This window comes from Manacus candei, unplaced genomic scaffold, assembly GCF_025592945.1.
Source record: "Manacus candei isolate 608988 ecotype Guabito, Panama unplaced genomic scaffold, ASM2559294v1 h1tg000088l, whole genome shotgun sequence".
In the NCBI taxonomy this organism is placed as follows: Eukaryota; Metazoa; Chordata; class Aves; order Passeriformes; family Pipridae; genus Manacus; species Manacus candei.
In genome coordinates, this window is record NW_026138136.1 from 2,973,686 (window position 1) to 2,992,606 (window position 18,921).

The 18,921-nt window shown below is 38.9% G+C and overlaps 1 protein-coding gene and 1 long non-coding RNA gene across 3 annotated transcripts in view; one reads left to right on the top strand and one right to left on the bottom strand.

Annotated features, from left to right (window-relative positions):
- The window catches only part of SEC61B (SEC61 translocon subunit beta), a 138,833-nt gene that overhangs the window by 119,201 nt on the left and 711 nt on the right, over window positions 1–18,921 (top strand). Inside the window, exon 4 of the mRNA XM_051812844.1 lies at window positions 14,982–15,006. Coding sequence (XP_051668804.1) covers window positions 14,982–15,006 — 25 coding nt within the window. The remainder of the gene's footprint in view (window positions 1–14,981; window positions 15,007–18,921) is intronic.
- The window catches only part of LOC127482484 (uncharacterized), a 35,654-nt gene continuing 24,720 nt past the window's right edge, over window positions 7,988–18,921 (bottom strand). The window contains exons 2-3 of one of the 2 annotated variants that reach the window (XR_007908622.1): window positions 18,220–18,574; window positions 7,988–16,486 (exon numbers count right to left, since the gene is read on the bottom strand). This is a non-coding gene — a long non-coding RNA (uncharacterized LOC127482484). The remainder of the gene's footprint in view (window positions 16,487–18,219; window positions 18,575–18,921) is intronic. The other variant, XR_007908621.1, reaches the window with a different exon arrangement.

Here is an 18,921-nt window from a genome sequence, read left to right on the forward strand (position 1 = left end):
CCAGTATGTCCAGCATGGGTTAAAAACACATGCAGCAGACAGGTATGGCTCACAGGACTGAACAGTTGCAATAATTTTCACTGAGAAAAACTCACCCAAAACCACACAGAAGGAAAAGGAATCCCTTCAGATTCCCAGTAAGACCTATAGGATTCATTAAGGACCAAGTTTTTCCAAGTTACACTTTACTACCTTTTGGGAAACTATTATGTGTCAGAACTGGGACAATTCTCACATAACCAGCACAAGAGGATATTTTCTCTAATTGTGTGCAAGAAGAGCCATAAAGAGGAATTTTGGTATCTGTATCACCTTTCTTTTTGTATTCCCACGTAAGACCGTCAGTGCTTTGCCCCGCTACTCAGACCAGCTGTACCTCTTTCCTGACCTGCAGAAGCATCTGCCCAGCAGGTTCTGGTTTTAATTACTTCAACTTGACATCTATTCAGAGTATCTGTCTCTCTTCCCCAGCCATTCATACAGCTCTGTAAACAACTGCAGCACAAATAAGTACTGGGTGGTTATAGAGAAGACAGAGTCTTTTTGGAGATGCATAGTAATAGGACAAAAAGGCAGTGGACACCAGCTGCAATAAGAGAATTTTCAACTGGATCTAAGAAAAAAGTCTGCATGATGAGGGTGGTTAAACACTGGATCAGATAGCCCAAAGGGGATGTAGAACCTCAGTTGAAATACCCACTGGACAAGGCTCTAAACAACCTGCTGTAACTTTGGAGATGGTCCTGCTTAAGTTGGATGTTGGACTAGAGACTTCCAGAATGATGCTGTAATGCTAGTAAACCTGCACCAAGTAAATGCACTTTTGTAACTAATTACCAAAGGAGACATTTTGTTACTAAAAGGGGAAAAAAAAGGTAAACGAAACAAGTTGATGTCCTTTAAAGGGTACAGAAAAGGCCATACAATTATAGCGAATACCATTGTTAATGAGGAAGAGGAGTCATATTAACACACAGCTGCAATTACAAAGCATAGTAGTATTCTTCTGAGAGCCCAGGGTAAGGCTGTGCTTGTAGTTATTTGGACACAGAAGTATAATATGGGTGTGCACGACTGACTGCGGTCAGAAACTGCAGTGGTCATGCAGCAAGGGTTTTGGTTACTTTTGTGAAAGTAGCCATTCTTTTGCATATGTTCCCACTCCAAACTTAATATGCATTTGCTGAAGACATAGTCAGTAGCCTTATGCTTTCCACCGTTAAATTATCCAAAAGTCTGGTCATTAGGTAGGCAAAGCACTATAAACAGTCTGTCCAAATTCATACTTCAAGAGTATAAAACCAGATAAAGAAGTAAAGCACCAAAATATTAGTTCAACTGTCATTTGTTCTAGTTTTTTGAATGTTCATAGAATCATAGAATCATAGAATCATAGAATCAGTTGGGTTGGAAGGGACCTCTGAGATCATCAAGTCCAACCTTGATCCACTACCGCTGTGGTTACTAGGCCATGGCACTAAGTGCCACATCCAGTCTCTTTTTAAAAATCTCCAGGGATGGAGAATCCACTACTTCCCTGGGCAGCCCATTCCAATGTCTGATTACCCTCTCTGTAAAGAAATTCTTTCTAATATCTAACCTAAACCTCCCCTGGCACAACTTGAGACCGTGCCCTCTTGTCTTGCTGATAGTTGCCTGGGAAAAGAGACCAACCCCCACTGGCTACAACCTCCTTGCAGGTAGTTGTAGAGAGTGATGAGGTCTCCCCTGAGCCTCCTCTTCTCCAGGCTGAACAGCCCCAGCTCACTCAGCCTCTCCTCATAGGCTTGTGCTTGAGTCCCTTCACCAGCCTAGTTGCCCTCCTCTGGACCTGCTCCAGCACCTCAATATCCTTCCTGAACTGAGGGGCCCAGAACTGGACACAGTACTCCAGGTGTGGCCTCACCAACGCTGAGTACAGGGGAAGAATCACTTCCTTGGACCTGCTGGCCACACTGTTCCTGATCCAGGCCAGGATGCCGTTGGCCTTCATGGCCACCTGGGCACACTGCTGGCTCCTGTTCAGCTTCCTGTCAATCCAAACTCCCAGGTCCCTCTCTGTCTAGCTGCTCTCCAGCCACTCTGTCCCCAGCCTGTAGCGCTGCATGGGGCATAATTCTCCCCAGCGCAAAAATGACTTTGGCAAACTGCTGCAGGTTCAGTGGAGGGCCACCAAGACAAATGGGGAGGGCTCCAATAAGCTATAGATGAGGAAGATGGGAAGAGCTTAAGCAGGGACAGAACTATTTTCCAGTTTCCCGTAGCTTGGTGCCCCCCCACTGCCAGACTGCTGTGCTATTCAGAGTCTGAGTACCTTTCCTAACTGCAAGAGTTTCCTCAGTCATGTTCATTTTTCCTTCACTGGTTATATTATGTATTGACTGGTTACGGTCATTGGCTCCATATCGTTGTGTCTGATCAAAACTGGCTTAGATCACCTCAAAAGACTACAATAACTAACTTCCCCTTCGTGATCCTTGAGTGCTACTACTGTGGCTTTTACCTTTCATCCCTCCTCCCCTATCCAACACATCATCTCTATTTTTTGTATAAAAGGTTTCAGCACAGAGTGATAAGCACAAGTTCAAACCTTTCCAGCCCAGGGAAGGAGAAGGGAAGGTTGCAGCCTCTATGCACAGTGTCTGCTCCCCGTAGCAAAATCGCTATGGAGGGGAATAAAGAAGAAATTTCCCTTTACTGAAAGAGGAACTTCTAGTTTGCTGGGATCAGTCCCTGTTGATTAGATATAAAATGTAGATACTGAAAGACACTACCTTCCTAGTTCCAAAAACTCCAGGAGCTCTCAAGATATAGAGAGAGCACCACAAAATGCAAGAACAGAAATCAAGGGATTGTGCACAACTTACTTGCTAAATCTAAAGCAACTGGGAACACTGCCAGACCAAACTGCTCCAATGAAGAGAGGCATTTGCCACAACAAACATTCCACTCCACATCCTGGATCACACAGTTTTAAAAAGACATATTTGAGCAGCAAATAAAATGCAATGACGATATCAAATTTAACATCAGAGAGGAATCTTTTAGTATCTGCCAGTCCTTTTAGTGTCAAATACAGGGAAGGAAAATCAGAGAAGCTAAGACTCTGCTTTTTGCTTTCCACTGTTTATGATGAAATGACTTATTCAGAGGACAGATACTGTGAATATGTGAGCTGTGCTATGACCAGCTGGCCTATTTTGGATTGCAGCCGCAATACACAGATGGAAAGTATGTTTCTAGATTGCATGATTTCTTTTTAAAATCTGCTTTTTTTTATCAGCAATTAGTGAGGTTAAGGAGAAAGTGTGGCAGTTCTTTTGAAGCTTAAAGGGAGTTTAAAGATCATTCAAACACCATTTTCTGTATGTTTTTCTAGAGACCTACATGTCTTTTGTAACCCTGCTGCTGAAATCTCAAACAGGTGACAGAAATTATATGTTGTTTCACAGCTTGCCCTATGGAAAAGGCATGAAAAAAGTCAAACGATTTGACAGAGAAATATGAAAGCTACCATGTGTATTTGCTGTCTCTGTCAACATGAGCTACATTCAGTTTGGGCAGGAGTCTTTCATTATCAACACCTCAAGGAATATAAGGAAGTGGGGAAAATAGAAAGTAAGACCGTTCTAAGTGCCTTGCAGCATTGCTAGAGTCAAGTTGTCAAAAACAATCTCTCTTCCTTCCTCTGCAAGATCAATTTGCATACAAACTGCACAGGCTGAATCAGACCTTGGAATGCTGCAAGGCAACATTTCTGGATTAACTTCCTTTAATCATTCCTGGATTCCAGCACCTTTCTTTCTTTTAAACCCATACACAAAACCTCACAAACTCACTCAGATTGATGTCTTGCTTGGGATTACAATTGCTATATCAATGCCCTATTTTGGACCAATATATTTTACTTTGGTGTTTATAGGGCCTTATTATCAAGTAGTTTTAGTCCTTCCAAAACATGTTACCCACACACAACTGAACCAGAATGGTATATGTGATAATGGGAAAAGGAATGGTTCCAGGCATACCCATACAGCCAGTTGATTTCTACTCTCCCTCCTTCAAGAGACAAAAACTAGGAAGCTTCCCAAAACCAGGAAGCACAGAGTTGTAGTTGTATCTTTCCTAGGAACCCTTTGAAAATCCCAGAGGTGACAGTTGTCCCATAATCTGCATGTGAAGGAAACTGAAGATCAGTTCAGGATTTTATGTTTTCCCAACTTAGAGAAGTCAAAGAGCCAGTTCAGGCTTCAGAAAGTGAAGACAAGGCCTGGTTATAGATACTTACTTCTGGAACTGGCCTCCACTTACATTCAATCCAGGCATTGTTAAATTGGTTAGGTAAAGGTTGTTAAAATAGCATTTTATTCCAAAGCCTGAAGGTGTACTAAGTGCAGTCAGTCACTTAATGGTGGAACAAGCATATGATTTTATTTTAGAGAGAGGAAAAAATGCAACAACTCCCTGCCTTCCCCTGTTCTTCCCCTCTCCACACACAAAGCACTCTAAAGCCATAGTATTTTTACTCACCCATAAACAAGTCCATGGCTTAGCTCTCTTCTTGTAGTGACAGGAAATGGTCTTCCGTGACCTGGAAAACTCAGCAAGTTTCTGAACAGATACATCCACATTTCTGGGTTGATTTCTTTATTTATTCTTTAAGAGAAGCCTACAAACATATTTTGGCATAAGACCTTGGCCCTCCCATCAAGAAAGAAACCCACATCATATAAAGTGTATTTTTGGGATATGCAAAATCATCTCTAGAGAGCTTCATAATACTGCGTTTTCTCTTTCCTCACAGATTGTCTATAAGACAGTAAAGAAACCTTGTGTAAGCAAACCTGTGCTGTAATGTTTTGTCATGCACCATGGTCATATATTTTTATTGATCTGGTAGCAAGGAAGGATAGCAACTGACCTGGAGAAAACACAAAAAATGAGTTCCATATAATAGAAAACATCTTCTTTATATGCTCCACAATAATGTGTTGCAATATTCCCAAAATGGCAGCTGCCCCTTTGGACAGACAGGCTCTCTAAAGAGGGGAAGACAGTATAGCCATAGCCACAAAAACCAAATATATTTGATTAAGTCATATACCAAAGAGTACCTTTCCTGTTCAATCAGATTCAACTCTGTTTAAATAATATGACAGAATTTTTGCCTCATGTTGATGCAAATAGGCAGTGTTCCAGATATCTCCACTGAGAATATCATTTTAAAACTAGGCAAACGAACAAAAAGAAAAGCCTCTTGAATAGTTTTAGTTTTCTAGAATTTGCCAAGGCTGCTTACTGCTAGGCTACTCTCCCTGCAGCACTATTTTTTTGGACAGAGAGTCCAAACCCCATAGTTTCTTAAGGCCTTCTGCCTTGTAAGCATTATGCCTTTAGAATGGGCAAAAATACACAATTATTTGAAACGTCAGAACAAAACAAAACAATTGACATCTAGAGTATCAGGTGTCACGGTCTCATAGCAAACCATTTGCAACTAACTCTTACAAGAGAAAGGTCAGAGCAAAATTATCTTTTAAAGCATACAATGACAGGAATTTTTCTTTAATTCATTAGGTTTTGTAATTCAAATTTTTTTTTAATTAATTTCAGAAGAGTTAAGAGAGCCCTACTATGAAGAGGAACAGTTTCTCAAAAGAGTAACTCCTCCATCGCATTCTTTCCCCCACACCATCTTATAGACATATCTGTTGATTTTTACACTTAAAATAATTTTTAAACTTCTCAGCAGAACCTTTAGAAGTATTAGAGGTCTAATAATCTAATCTTTTCCCTAAAGTTACTCCAGTAACTAATGTTTTGAAGAGTATTAGAGATCAAGGTAGACTGAGATGGATTGTATTTTCCTTGTGCATCTTCACCATACTTGCTTCTAAGATTCAAGTGAACAATAAGCAAGACAGCCCATTAATGAACAGGGACCTGTTTCTGAGACCCCTTTAGTCAGGTACATATAGGAGTACTTCAATGTATAAAAACCCCAATATATTCTCCTAGTTTTCAACACCTGTATCAAGTAGGTATTTGTGGCATTTCCCTTCATAGAAGTCAATTACCAAAGAAGGATTTGAGTCAGCATGTAACATTCATCCTAAGTCTACAATCTCATGTGGACTTCTGTATAAGGTTAAATAGAGGGAAATAAAATTTAAAAAAAAAAAAAAAAGAAATTAAGTCAAGAGTGCAAGACATGCATTTCACGCTGATGACAGTGACGCGTGTTTGCTCTCATCTCTATATAAGCTGCTCGGGAGCTGTGGCAAGCGACTGGGAAAGTCTTCAATATCAACTCCACCATTTCTCCATCCATTGAAAATATGAATATTAGTCATATTTTAGTCTATTAGTTCTGCTGTCACCATATTGTAAATTAACCTGGAACTGATACAAACAGAGGGGTTTTGGTGTGTGGGTTTTTTTCCCAGAGAATAAATTTTAAAATATTTTAAAATATTCTCTTTCCAGGCAGTTCTTTCATTTCCGATAATTCAACATGACATAAACCTGACAATCGGCATTTGCACAATGCTTGAGTCTTAGCACCCAACAGGCTGGAAGGAGCCCCAGTTTGTCCTGCATACAGCACGGAACACAAAAGACACGCCAAATCGTGTTTCTAAGGTTTCCCTTTCTGACTCTCACTCCCACATCTCTGCAGTCTAGGCAGATGTGCTCTCCCACGGCGTAAGCTTCTCTTTCCTTGCAGGGATACTCCTGGAGCCGGCTGTCCCACGGCTGCCTGCAGCCTGTCGGAAGGTGGCACCATGGAGATGCAGTTGACAGCGATGTCCCCGGGCGGCTGGGCTCCTCCCGCTCCTGCTTGGTGCCAAAGCAAAACATCAGTTGTATGTTATTTTTTCAGTAGGATCATAAAACACTAATCCCCGTTGCTGGTTGGATGAATTAATAAGTATGACAGTGTCTCTCATAACAAAACAAAAGGAAGAAAAAAATGCTGTCGCTGCCTTCCAGTACTGGGTGGCCAAGCTGAGTGACATTATTCTCCATCTTGTTGAGAACAGAAGTTGAAGAGATTCATATTCTAGGTAGCAAAAAAAAAGCATAAAGAAGGTAGAAACCGGGTCAGGTTAGTAAGAAAAACCATAAATAATAGTCTAAGTACATACAGATAAAATTAGAAATGCCTATGTGAGATATTAGTAATATCTTGTTATATTTTCAGTAACTATATTAATGCTAAGCAGATGATCAGAAAAGTTTCAGTCTGGTTGTTGCAGAATAATTAATGATATGGGTAAATGAGACTGAGAACAGCAGCATGTTTAATTTTTTCTTTTTTTTTTCTTTGCTCTTCACAGCTGCAAGCAAATGGCTAACAGATCAGAGACAAAGACTAAAACAGATTACTAGAGCATGTTTTAGGAATATATTTGGTTGTTTTCAGATCAGCTATGCCAAAAAAATATTCGTTAGGTCAGATATTTGTCACAAGAAGATTTGCTATTACTTCTTAGAACCCACAGAAAAGAGGGAGATTCCAGAAACTGAAAAATATAAAGTCATCATTTAATTTCTGAAGGGAGAAGGTGGTGATGGGGTGGAAATCATACACTTATCTTTGCTTCTGTTTTCAGAACTAAAATCTCACTAAAAACGAAAAAGAAGGAAATCTCAGTGGTTAAGTAGTTAACATTAATTTAGTAGGTAGAATGATAAGTTGTGCTAAGAAGGGATCTGCAGTAAATATCTCTTGGACTGAAGAGACTGTAAACTTAAACACACAACTCAAAGCTGGGAATGACTGCAGGAATGGAGAAATACAGGCTTAGAATACAAATGATCTTGGCAAAATGGAAGAATGCCTAGAAAAAAGACTGGGTGCAGTTCAGTCAGAGCAACCACAAATATTTATACTTTGGTAGGAAGACAAAGTGCACAAAAATTGAGGGAGAATACCTGGCTAAGCAGTGGTTTTGCAGAAATGGATCTAGGTATTATAGGAAATCACAAGTTGAATTATGTGTCAAAAATGTAATACCATCTTGAAAATGTCAAATCATAAAAAGATAACTGTGAAGGAAAGTGAAAATAATTGAGAGATTAAGCATATTTGACACTGGTAGAGAATGGATAGCAATGGGGGTCTTCCAAATGAGAATGTATGAATGTATTTTATTCTGAAAAAAAGTAAAATAATAATAGGATAATGTATGATAGCAATTGTCTTCCTTGGGGAATTTAACCAATTGCAATTTCATTCTTATGCTGTATACTGGAGGTAAAGATAGAGTTAAGATAGTTAAATTGGCTTTTTATTATTGAATTATAATCACTTGAGCAATTATAAAAACAGGTGTTGCTGATTGAAATAAATTATTCCTTCACCTGATCACTATACAGCTGATAAGAACTCAAGATTGCTACACAAGTACTCTCTCACTTGTGCTGAAGCCTTCTTCAAAGGCATTTATTAAGCCAAGATGCTCTGGAAAGAAACTCCACTGAAGGACAAGGACAAAGATTAAAATCTTCTAAGAAAGAGTGTGCAGGCTGTGGTGTCTGCAGGTCTTGATTTGATCATTAAGTAGCCTTGATACTTAGTTGGCTGTTGATAAGAAGTGTTTTCAATGTGTCTACTGGAATTTTCTCAGGCTTCTAGACCTATCGTTTAATCTTAAATCCTTCAGTCTATGAAGTTTGCAAGAGTGCGATGTTTAATGTTTAATGGCTCAGCTAAACACAAGTTAAAGTAGTAGATAGTATGTATTTGGTTTAGCCTTAGCAATAAGATGACTGGAAAAACACCAGGGGGTTCAGAGGCAGCAGAAATATTTTCCACAAGCAGCTGGAAAATAAGCTTGTCTGCAAACCCAGTCAATATAGCTGCTGCTCTAAAATTAAATACCAGTACATTGTATGAAGAAGCAGGCATTATCTGAAATACTTTAATGGGATCAATGTAATTCTATATGGGTTATAATAAGTAAAATGCCTACTGTGAGATGGTTTATCTGTCATTTAATGGATTCTCATTATGATTTTCTCTTGGCCACAACATTTTTTTCAACTGGGGTAATTCAAAATTTTAATGTGGATTCTGGTTGTTCTTTCCCATTGTTCATCCATCCAACACAAAGTTTCATATATTTGTGTCATCATTGTAAACGATGTTATATCTCATGTTAGGCATCACTGACTCAGCAGGCTGTGTATCCTGAGTAAACTCATTTTTGCATACTTCTGTGAAAGTCCCGTTTCTTCATTAATGTGGAAATCCCGTGCCTTTGGCAGTGTAAGCATGCGTGGAAGTCAGCAGTCTGATTAATTGTGTTGTGAAGATGAGATAAATATAGTATTTTGAGGTACTTAGATTCTTCAGCTTCTAAAATGTAAGTCTACATTTCACCCTGGCAAATCTCCTTCTTCCTATTCGATCCAATTAGTTTGTAGATGGAACAGCTGTCCCAGATTTATCAAGTACAGAATTTATCAAGTACAGAAACAGAGTTTCTGCAAGTCATAACAGGAAGTCAAATGCAGAGTTATAATTTTGATGCTTTTATTGTGTTGCTACATTCTGCCATTGCTCACTGTTGCTTGAGTACTATGATCTGAATGTTTGCTCCAGCTAAAGCTGTCATGGAGACAGTGCTAAGTTAGAACTTAATGAATGGTCTTAGCACAGTCTGTCTGTCTGTCCAGCTGCTTTGCCTTTTGAGTAAGGCAGCACTGACAGAAAACTTTCTCAACAGGCTACCGTAAATTCCTTTCTCAATTGATGATCCATGTTGCGCAAAAAAGATTAATGCTTTTGGTACGAGCCAAATATCCACTGCCAGATGTAAAAGAATGAAACAGCTTTTAAATAAAAGTATTTCTTCTGTTGGGAAGAATTGCTTTTGGGCCTATTTTTCATGAAGAGACCTTCCTAGTGGGTTTCTGAACTTCATCTAATTCCTTCTATCCAAAGAGGCTCCCAGGAATACATAGGCAGCTGGACGCTGGTCTCCTAGAGAATCTTTTTAAGTCCTGAAACCAGCAATGGAATCATTAATGATAAGTATTACTAGACTTATAGAGAATAAACCTCCTAAAAGCAAAGTTGGCTGATCTTGTGGTGAGAAACACAAAACATGCAGGGAGCAGAAATGTAGAAATAACTGACTGATACCAGCAAAACAATTGATGCTGTTTCATGACAACTTTGTGTCAAAACCTGCCACTGCAGCACCCTCATGAAGAATAAAAGCTCTTCCTGAAAATCCAAGAAAATACATTTAGAGGCTTTGAATTCAACCAGTGAAAACTGTAGTTTAGATAGGTCTTTTTTAAGGCATCAATAACTTTGGAACGAATATAAACAAATCATTCATAGCTTATACAATTTAGACCAGTCTCTGTATGTGGTTAAGTACCATAGTTCATGGGTGCAGTGAGTGCCCGAGGTATCTCAGAAGGGTTAAGGTTTTTTTCATAGGCTTCTGATTTAAATTCTGCAGATCATTTCTAGGAATAACTGTTGGCATGTATACTGTGTGCACAGTATTTTTGATAATAAAAATTTGAGCTGCTCTGGATGCGTGGATGAAATGCTATATGTTTCTCTGTGATACCTGATTTAACATACATCATCAAATAAAGTTTTCAGGTAAAATGACTTTATTGAATTCCTATGAAGCATTTCCATAAGTATTCTTAAATATTTCTGTAACATTTATAAAAATTTCATCCAGTGATTTGGCTAATGAAGATAAAACAACATGAACACCAATCTGAAACACATTTTCATTGAAATATTTTGATTATTCAACAATTTAAATCATATATCTCAAGGCTGAAAAAATATGACTGTGATATTTGTGAGATATGACAAATATCTATACATACTAATCTGGTTAAAAATGTGAAAAGTTGGGAAACGAAATATGTCTTGAGCCTTCAGAGAAATGTAGTGGTTTCCAGGTCTCAGTCTTTGAACCACTAGCTGTCTATGAGAACAGCAAAGGACCTGCTCAAACTAGCTTTGTGGGTTGGTATTTATTGCTACAACTTGTTAAAAGTTACTTTAATTTAGTAAGTCACAGCTTCTGGGAGATTCTATGACCACCAAGCACTACCTGAGAATGTTCTAGCAGTGGGGTCCCAGCAGATGGCATATATCACCATCGTTCCACCTTGTTACAGGACCCATTCCAACTGACCCCTTCCAGTGAATGAATGACTCTTTGTCACGTTCTGCTGCTTTCGTTCACAAGAAAAATCGCCTGCTCATTAATGGCTAGAAAAGGCAATAGGACTTTTCCAGCTTAATTCTATTTTATTTTATGATTATTATTTTTGTACTTTTATATCCAAAAATATTCAGTGATGAAGTATTAAACTGAAAAAAAAATAAATGAGAAAGTCAGTGTACACTCTTTGGTTAAAGCGTATTTTGATGGTTCAGGCTGTGCAACAGACTACAGGTGAGTTCTAAATTCTCACTGACTTCTCTAAATAGTATCACATGGGGAAAACAGTATCAAATAGGGAAAAAATATAAACTTTCACCACATCAGAGACTTAGATGCCCAATTCCAAGCTGTGCAGGAACACCAAGAACACTAAATCAGATCACTGTCAAAAATGGATATTAACATTTTACCAGGTGGCTTCTCTTTAAAAAAGTTTTGTTTTTCCCAATTCTTAGAGTTTTGAGGAAATTAAAGAGGCCTCCTATATGCTTGGGCCCTTTAAACAGGTAGAAGTACATTTCTAACTGTACCTGAATTGTTGTACTACCTAAAGTACTGTTGCATGACAGACATCTGTGTTTTTATAAGCTAGTTAATGGCAGGAAAGGCAACAACTATTTGAACTACACATTTCCTCACATACCCCCTAATACCACAACATAACATCAAGAGTTCTCATTTGCCATTATATTTATAGAGGGTGACTCTCATCCCACAAAAAATGTGCAGGTTATGTTTGGTCAGGGATAGTCTGAAGTTCTTTTTCTGTTCATTGTCTTCAGAGACAACTGTACAAAGTTACAACCTGAATGAGGGCAATCTGCATGGGTAAAATGCAAAAAAAAAAAACAACCAGCAGAAGCATATTTGAATTCCACAGCTGGCCCGTGATCACTGAGCTGCCAGACTTCTCTCTGACACTACATCAATTTCTGTGAAATTCTACAAAAACACCTTAATTTTAAATTCACTGTACAGTGCTCCTACTCATCACATCCTATTCATCCTATTTGGGGCAGTCCATCAATCTATGGCCTCCCAAAGCTTCTCAACAATATTTGGCTGATTATTCTTTCTAGGTACAGAGAAACTTACCTTGCTCTGAAAAAAAAAAAAAAAAGAAAAGAAAGGAGACTGTCAAATTATTCTCATGGAAGTGGAGACTGTCTGTTAAACTTTTTGTGTCTTCTATAATTTCCATCAGAGATGGAAATGATAGCCTAACACTAGCTATTTCATGATTTTTCCTCAATGGAGAGGCACAAGGAAGAGAAAGAGTAAAAGAGGCAAAGCATTATTCTGGGACCAGATTGTGTTCCTAATTACCATTCCCACAAGACCATCAGTTTGTTGTGGCCTTTGCTGTTAATTGTCAAAAAATGGCTTTGGCTCACAAAGAATCGCAGTGGTCTTGTCTGAATTTCCAACACAGATTTCATCCCTCTTGCTTGAAGCACAGGAAGCTCAAAGCTCTCTTGATTTCTAGCTTGAATATAGGATTTTAGAAGAAAATCCCATCATATTAAAATTCACACTTTGTTTGGTGTCCATTTAGGGAAATTATTCTACTTCAGAAGCACCATTTAAAAAAAGCTAGAAAACAAAATTCCTCAGAACAACTCTTTTTATAAATTCTTGATACTTAAGTATTTTAATTTATTACAGTGAAGATATATATAGTATTATAATAATTATCAAACAGCAATCTTTCGTAAGACATCATAGAAATTTTTCTAATATTCAGAACAGCCTGTCTCTCAGGGCCCTGAATGCATCAATAGTCCTTAATGGCCCTGTCCAGCCTACCCTCAAAACTTCACCGGTATCTTCTGCCCATGGGCCAAGTAGCTTCATCTTAACTCAAGCCTTGTTCTTCATTCCATCCTTGAGCTGTGCTGTTACTATGATTAGGCACAGCTAGCTCTGGCTCCTAGATAGACCCTGGACCATGCTGCAGCTTTTTCTCTGGTTGTGTCTCCTGAATGGACCTGGTTTGTGGTTTTGCTTTAACTGTGATTGCCCAAGAACCCGTAATTAGCACTCTGCTCACCCTGATCAGGTTCTGTGGGACTGCACTGTGCCTAGTAAGGGTGACTGTCATCACCCTTGGATTTTGCCTTGTCCTCCCTTGTGGCACAGCCTTGCTCTGGTTGCCTTTCGTGTTTCTTTTTGAAGAAGGGCCTGTCCTGTGGGAGATCAGAGCCAGACCAGACCCTGGTGTGCTACCTTGCATATCCCATTTGCCCTCAGGCCAGTTCCACATTAACCTGGGTGCCAGGCAGCAGCTCCAGACCAGCTCTGCTCACCCTGTGCTGTGGTTCCAGGCAGGACAGGGTTAATTTCTGCAGTAGACAGGAAGGGGTATGGCTAGGACCTGGAGCTTGTTCTATACCACCTCACATCATTGCCTGGGGCAAGGTGAAGGGTGTCTTTTCCGGGGAGAAGGGGTTTCTTCTGGTTGAGCAAGCATGTCAGACAGGGTGGTGGGGTGGTGTTTGTTCCAAGACGGAGGGAGTGGTCAGGGTGGGGTGGCTGCAGTTGGGTTGGGCTCTGTGGTGAACATTTTGCATGTGAATCACTCTCTCTTTCATACACTTTTGTTACTAATATTGGTGCTGTTGCTGTTCCTTTTCTTATCTCATTGCTGTTTCCAGTAAATTGTTATTATTTCAACTAATGTATTCTTATCTGATCTTTGCCTTTTGTGCCTCCAATTCCCCTCTCCAGCCTGCAGCAGGGGAAGCAAGGGAGTGGCATGTGGTTTGGAGAGTCTCAATGGGAGCATTAAATTGGGCAGAACCATTCAGGATACCCTGCCTGGGCACTGTGGGATGGGAGCTCAGGCAGGAGCTGAAGGCGATGCCCGGGTCTGGGGCAGGAATGTGCTGAGGGCCCTCAAGGGGCACTGATGGCCCTGGCAATACCTCTCTCCATGACAGGTGTTTTGGTGTCTATGCAGGACAACTTCAGCTGCCTAAAGTCTGCTGCTGATGGAAATGGGGACAATAGGACTTTTTTTTCTCAGCCGTGGGCACCAGTAACAGCTCTTTTTGGCCATGCCTGTGTCCTGCCTTGTAGGTTCCTCCAAACATTTTTGGCTAAAATGTTCTCTGTTAGTAGGTAACAGCAGGATGGAGATCAAGACACTGAAGGGGAGAAGTAGCCAAACTGCTCACTTTTAATACCATTTAGTCCTTTTTTAATACCATTTAGTACTTTTTAATACCATTTAGTACTTTTTAATACCATTCCCTGCAGCTTCTGTTAACCAGACACTGGAAAAAGAGGGTAATTGAGACTGATGGACTGCAGATACAGGAAAATGGCATTTTCAGGATACATACATTGTTCTTTCACTGTTTTATAACCAAGCTGCTTCAATAGAAAGCCAAACTTAACTGTCACTATCAGAATTAATGATGGTGATGTAATTTAAAACATAAAAATATTTTAAATTTGATTGATCAATAATAGTATTGAATGTCTGGTTAAGAGACCCATTGTAAGAGAATAATGCCATGTGGAGTTTTTGTTTTCCAAAACAATTTTAAATTCATCTAATAGCTCTATATGCTCTAGAATAGAAAGTTGTTTTTCTCTAGGAAAGTGTTTGAATTAGCAATATTTTTATTTTTAATTTTATAATATATAATGTATACATTTGCAATAAATAATACATTGCAATATTATGCAATTACAAATGCAAAGTTTAAGTCCTTTGCCCTGATTCATTTACACCCAAACTCTCCTCTTTCTTTCTGCCAGGGCAGCCCTGTCTCCGTTGCTCTTGGTAAGTGTCGACATCCAGAAGCTTCACCAAACATGCTGCAGTTCTGAACTCAGAGCTAGTTATTAGCTGCAGTCTTTTCCCCTTACGGCTTTATCAACACACAATACACACCATGAGAGCTGTGATTGCTGAGGGCTAATTAGAAGGCACTGATATTTCTAGTGACAGACTAGGTTATATTCTCTTTTTTCTATCAATAGATCATTTTGCCAACAGGCAGGAACCATGATAGGTAGATATCATACCCCTACTTGTTACAAAACAGTTTACATCTTACTTATTTCTCAGCAAAAGATTTTCCAGTAAAAAAACCATCACCATCATTTGCAAAATAGCAAGCAATTCATTACGTTTGCCACACTTGGAGAAAAGGTGCAGAGCTATTTATTCTGCTGATCTGAGTCATATTACAACTAAGTATGATAGGGTTGGGCTCTAATTTTTTTTTAAAACAATGAGCAACAGACTCTAGGGGCTTGCTTAGCTATTCTTCAGATAATTAACTATACCTGTTGAATACTCTGTGCTTAACAAAATCCAGTAATTGCAGATAACATTAGTTCTGAATCTTTGGAGAATGGCCAGCATGGATTCTAGTGAAATAAGTCAGCCATGCAACGAGGGATTTAGGAAGTACTGCTATGCTACCTACAATGACATTTTATTACTGATTAAATAATTGCTGAATCTGACTGTTCTGCAGCATTTTGCAACCCTTCAGTAGCTAGATTCAAATACTTTATGAAATAAGAATAATGTGATTCTCAGTGGGTCTAATCTTTTGTAAATAGAGTCAAGTTGTTCAAAACCAGAAGCTCATTAGTCAACTTATTACAAATTGTATTAAGGTTGGATTTAAGCTGTATATGCAGAGTGTCTTTGAAGGGATATAAAGTAAATACATTCAGGCATATGCATTTTGAAAATTAGTATATTCATTCAGTAATATGAACAATATTTCATGCTCATGATTCATAGTCTGCTGATTTTTTCGAAGGTTTCTAATTGGAGTTTTAGGCGGGAATCCTGGCTATGTGAAAGAGTGGACCCCTACAAGCCTCACTTCTATTATAACTGAACCACTATAGCAACCACAGTGTTTCTACTCTTTGTCCAAGATTTTACACTGTCTGTATGGTCAAATCAGGCAGCCCCAATCCTTAGAACAGAGAATGCCACAGTCAGAGAATTTTCTGTAAAACAACCTAGAGTGTAGCACTGTTGTGCAGAGCCTATAGCATACTGCCATCCTTCTAGCTCGCAGGCCTCCTCTTTCAGATGGGCAGGCATCACAGTGGATTAGGGATAGAGACTTCTCTTATTTATGTAATTTAATTTAATTTATGCACGGATTTTCTTGATAGGATTGATTATAGGGCAATTCACCTGGACTGAATTCCTTTTCAAATGTGTGTGTCTTAGAAGACCCAAAAAAAGCACCAAGCGCTGTTACAGATGCCTCCTTTCAAGAAATGCAGTTCTGTAAATCAATAATAAGAAAAGAATGGGAGGAAAATATAAGATCTCAGCATCACTAAATAAATTGGCTATTCAAATAAAATTTATTCAATCAGTTTAAAAATCATATGAACACATGCACTACTGTGATTAAGAAGTATCAGATATTTTCAACAGCATGGAACTCAAGAACAAAAAGTATACAAAAGTATATTTTACTACAGGGGAAATACAGTCCATGGTATTAGTGTTACATTTCAGTTTACAAACAGCTCCTTTGGCTACCCCGAGATCTGTAATTTCAAAAGTGTCTCTGTAAGACCAGGAACTGTGTTGAAAGGCCTGGTGTGCTCACCGGATAAAATGTTTGGAAATTCTTGCAAATAAACTGGCACAGGAGTTGACAAGACATAATCTTTGACTTTTTAAATACATTTTTAAATATACTTGAATATTACACTGTTTTAGGGATTCAATGACAGTGAGTTTTGGTGACTCTGACTGATTTGTAAATTTTGATGCCGATGAAATGCAATCTATCATCAAGAAAGACAGCATTATTTAAAACATTTGGGAGGAATTTTACTGTATTCATCGCATAGACTCCTTCTTAACCATAACTACAACTTTCTGGGACTTCTTGTCATATTTATGGTTCATAGCAGGAGTGAATATGGTTTGTATTTAACAGTTATGATGAATAGTTTTTATGCATCAGAGCAAAACTTGATATTTTATAGTTTCTTTGCATTTGAACGATGAAATATTCATTACATTTTCACAACAAAAACTTCTTCTAACAAATCATTCACTTGGTTCATTTTGTATACTAATTTTATATAGGTCTAGAATACAAATTCTGTACAGAAGTAAGAACATTACCCCAACAGGCAGCTGGTTACCAAACATTTGGAATCTGAGTATTTGAAGAAATAATATGACTTCAATTATTTTGTCTTTGTAGGCTTGGGTGGAGTCATAAATTCTTTGGTTGGGAAACTGCTCAGACTCCATAAGTATTTCTGTAAGCAGAAAATCAACACTTCTTGCTCTGCTCTGTGTCACTGCCTGTATCTATGAAAAGCTGATATAAGCTTCCATAACAAGTTTTAACTGACAATATTTGACCAGCAGGTCGAGGGAGGTGACTCCAACCCTCTACTCTGCATTTGTGTGACCCTATCTGGAGTGCTGCATTGCGTTCTGGGGTCCTGAGCACAGGAGAGATGTGGATCTGGTGGGGCAGGTCCAGGGGAGAGAGACAAAGATGATCAGAGGTCTGGAGCACCTATACTGTGAAGACAGGTTGAGAGAGTTGGGATTGTTCAGCCAGGAGAAGAGAAGCTCGAGGGAGACCTCATTGCAGCCTGACCGTACTTAGAGGGGCTTATAAAAGGAGGGAGAGTGACTTTTTACACAGGAAGATAGTGATAGGACAAGAGGAAAGCTTTTAAACTAGAAGAGGAAAGATTTTAGCTAGATGTTAGGAAGACATTCTTTTCTCAGAGGATGGTGAGGCACTGGAACAGAAATTGTGGATGCCCCATCCCTGGAAGTGTTCAAGGCCAGACTGGATGGGGCCCTGAACAACCTGGTCTAGTGGATGGTGTTCCTGCCCATGGCTGGGGATTTGGAACTAGATGGTCTTTAAGGTCCCTTCCAACCCAAACCATTCCATGATTCTATGACTCTATGATATTTTGTCACATTCATCTGCTTCTGACCTATTTAAAATATGTATGTGCTTTGTCTTACCTGGACATCTCTGGTTTAACTTTTCTGCAGTTATATTTTCATAGCAAGATGAATCATCAAAGAATATAGCTTTATATGAAAATATGGAATACATGGTTTACATGGTCCTATACCAACTTCTGAAAATACAATTCAGAGTTGAAATGCTTGACTTAGTCTTCAGCAGTTCATGGGAAGCTGCTGACTTTTTCCATATCCGTCCAGCCAGGGTTGGCAATGCTGGAGTGAGAGCACCTCCCTGCTTCAGATTTTCACCACTGGTAGTGGCCAGTGCAGGCATAAACAAACAAGCAACAGAGTCATCCACATTCCCAACAGTTGGCCACCGCTTTAGCTTAACCATTGATTTGAGTGGCTGGAGAGGAAACATAGAAAGCCTATTCTAAGTTTGTTGCAATTTAATCACCAGACTTTTGTTGTGATTAAGCATGATGATAGTTAAAGTCACAGTGATTGATTGTGTATATTTTTATAGGTAGCATTGATTTTGAAACTTGGGTCAAGGTTCTTTCCCAGAAACTTTCCAAAAATTCATGGATCAGTGACTGATCTACTAAAATTGCCACCATTCTGGAAACTGGTTCAATTAGAAATTTTAAGATACTCATTTGACAATAGTCATAGTTCCTAGAGATGTCATTCAGTAAGAGGACTAGAGTTGCATATGAATTACAGTTTCTAAATGTTATTAATAACAAATTT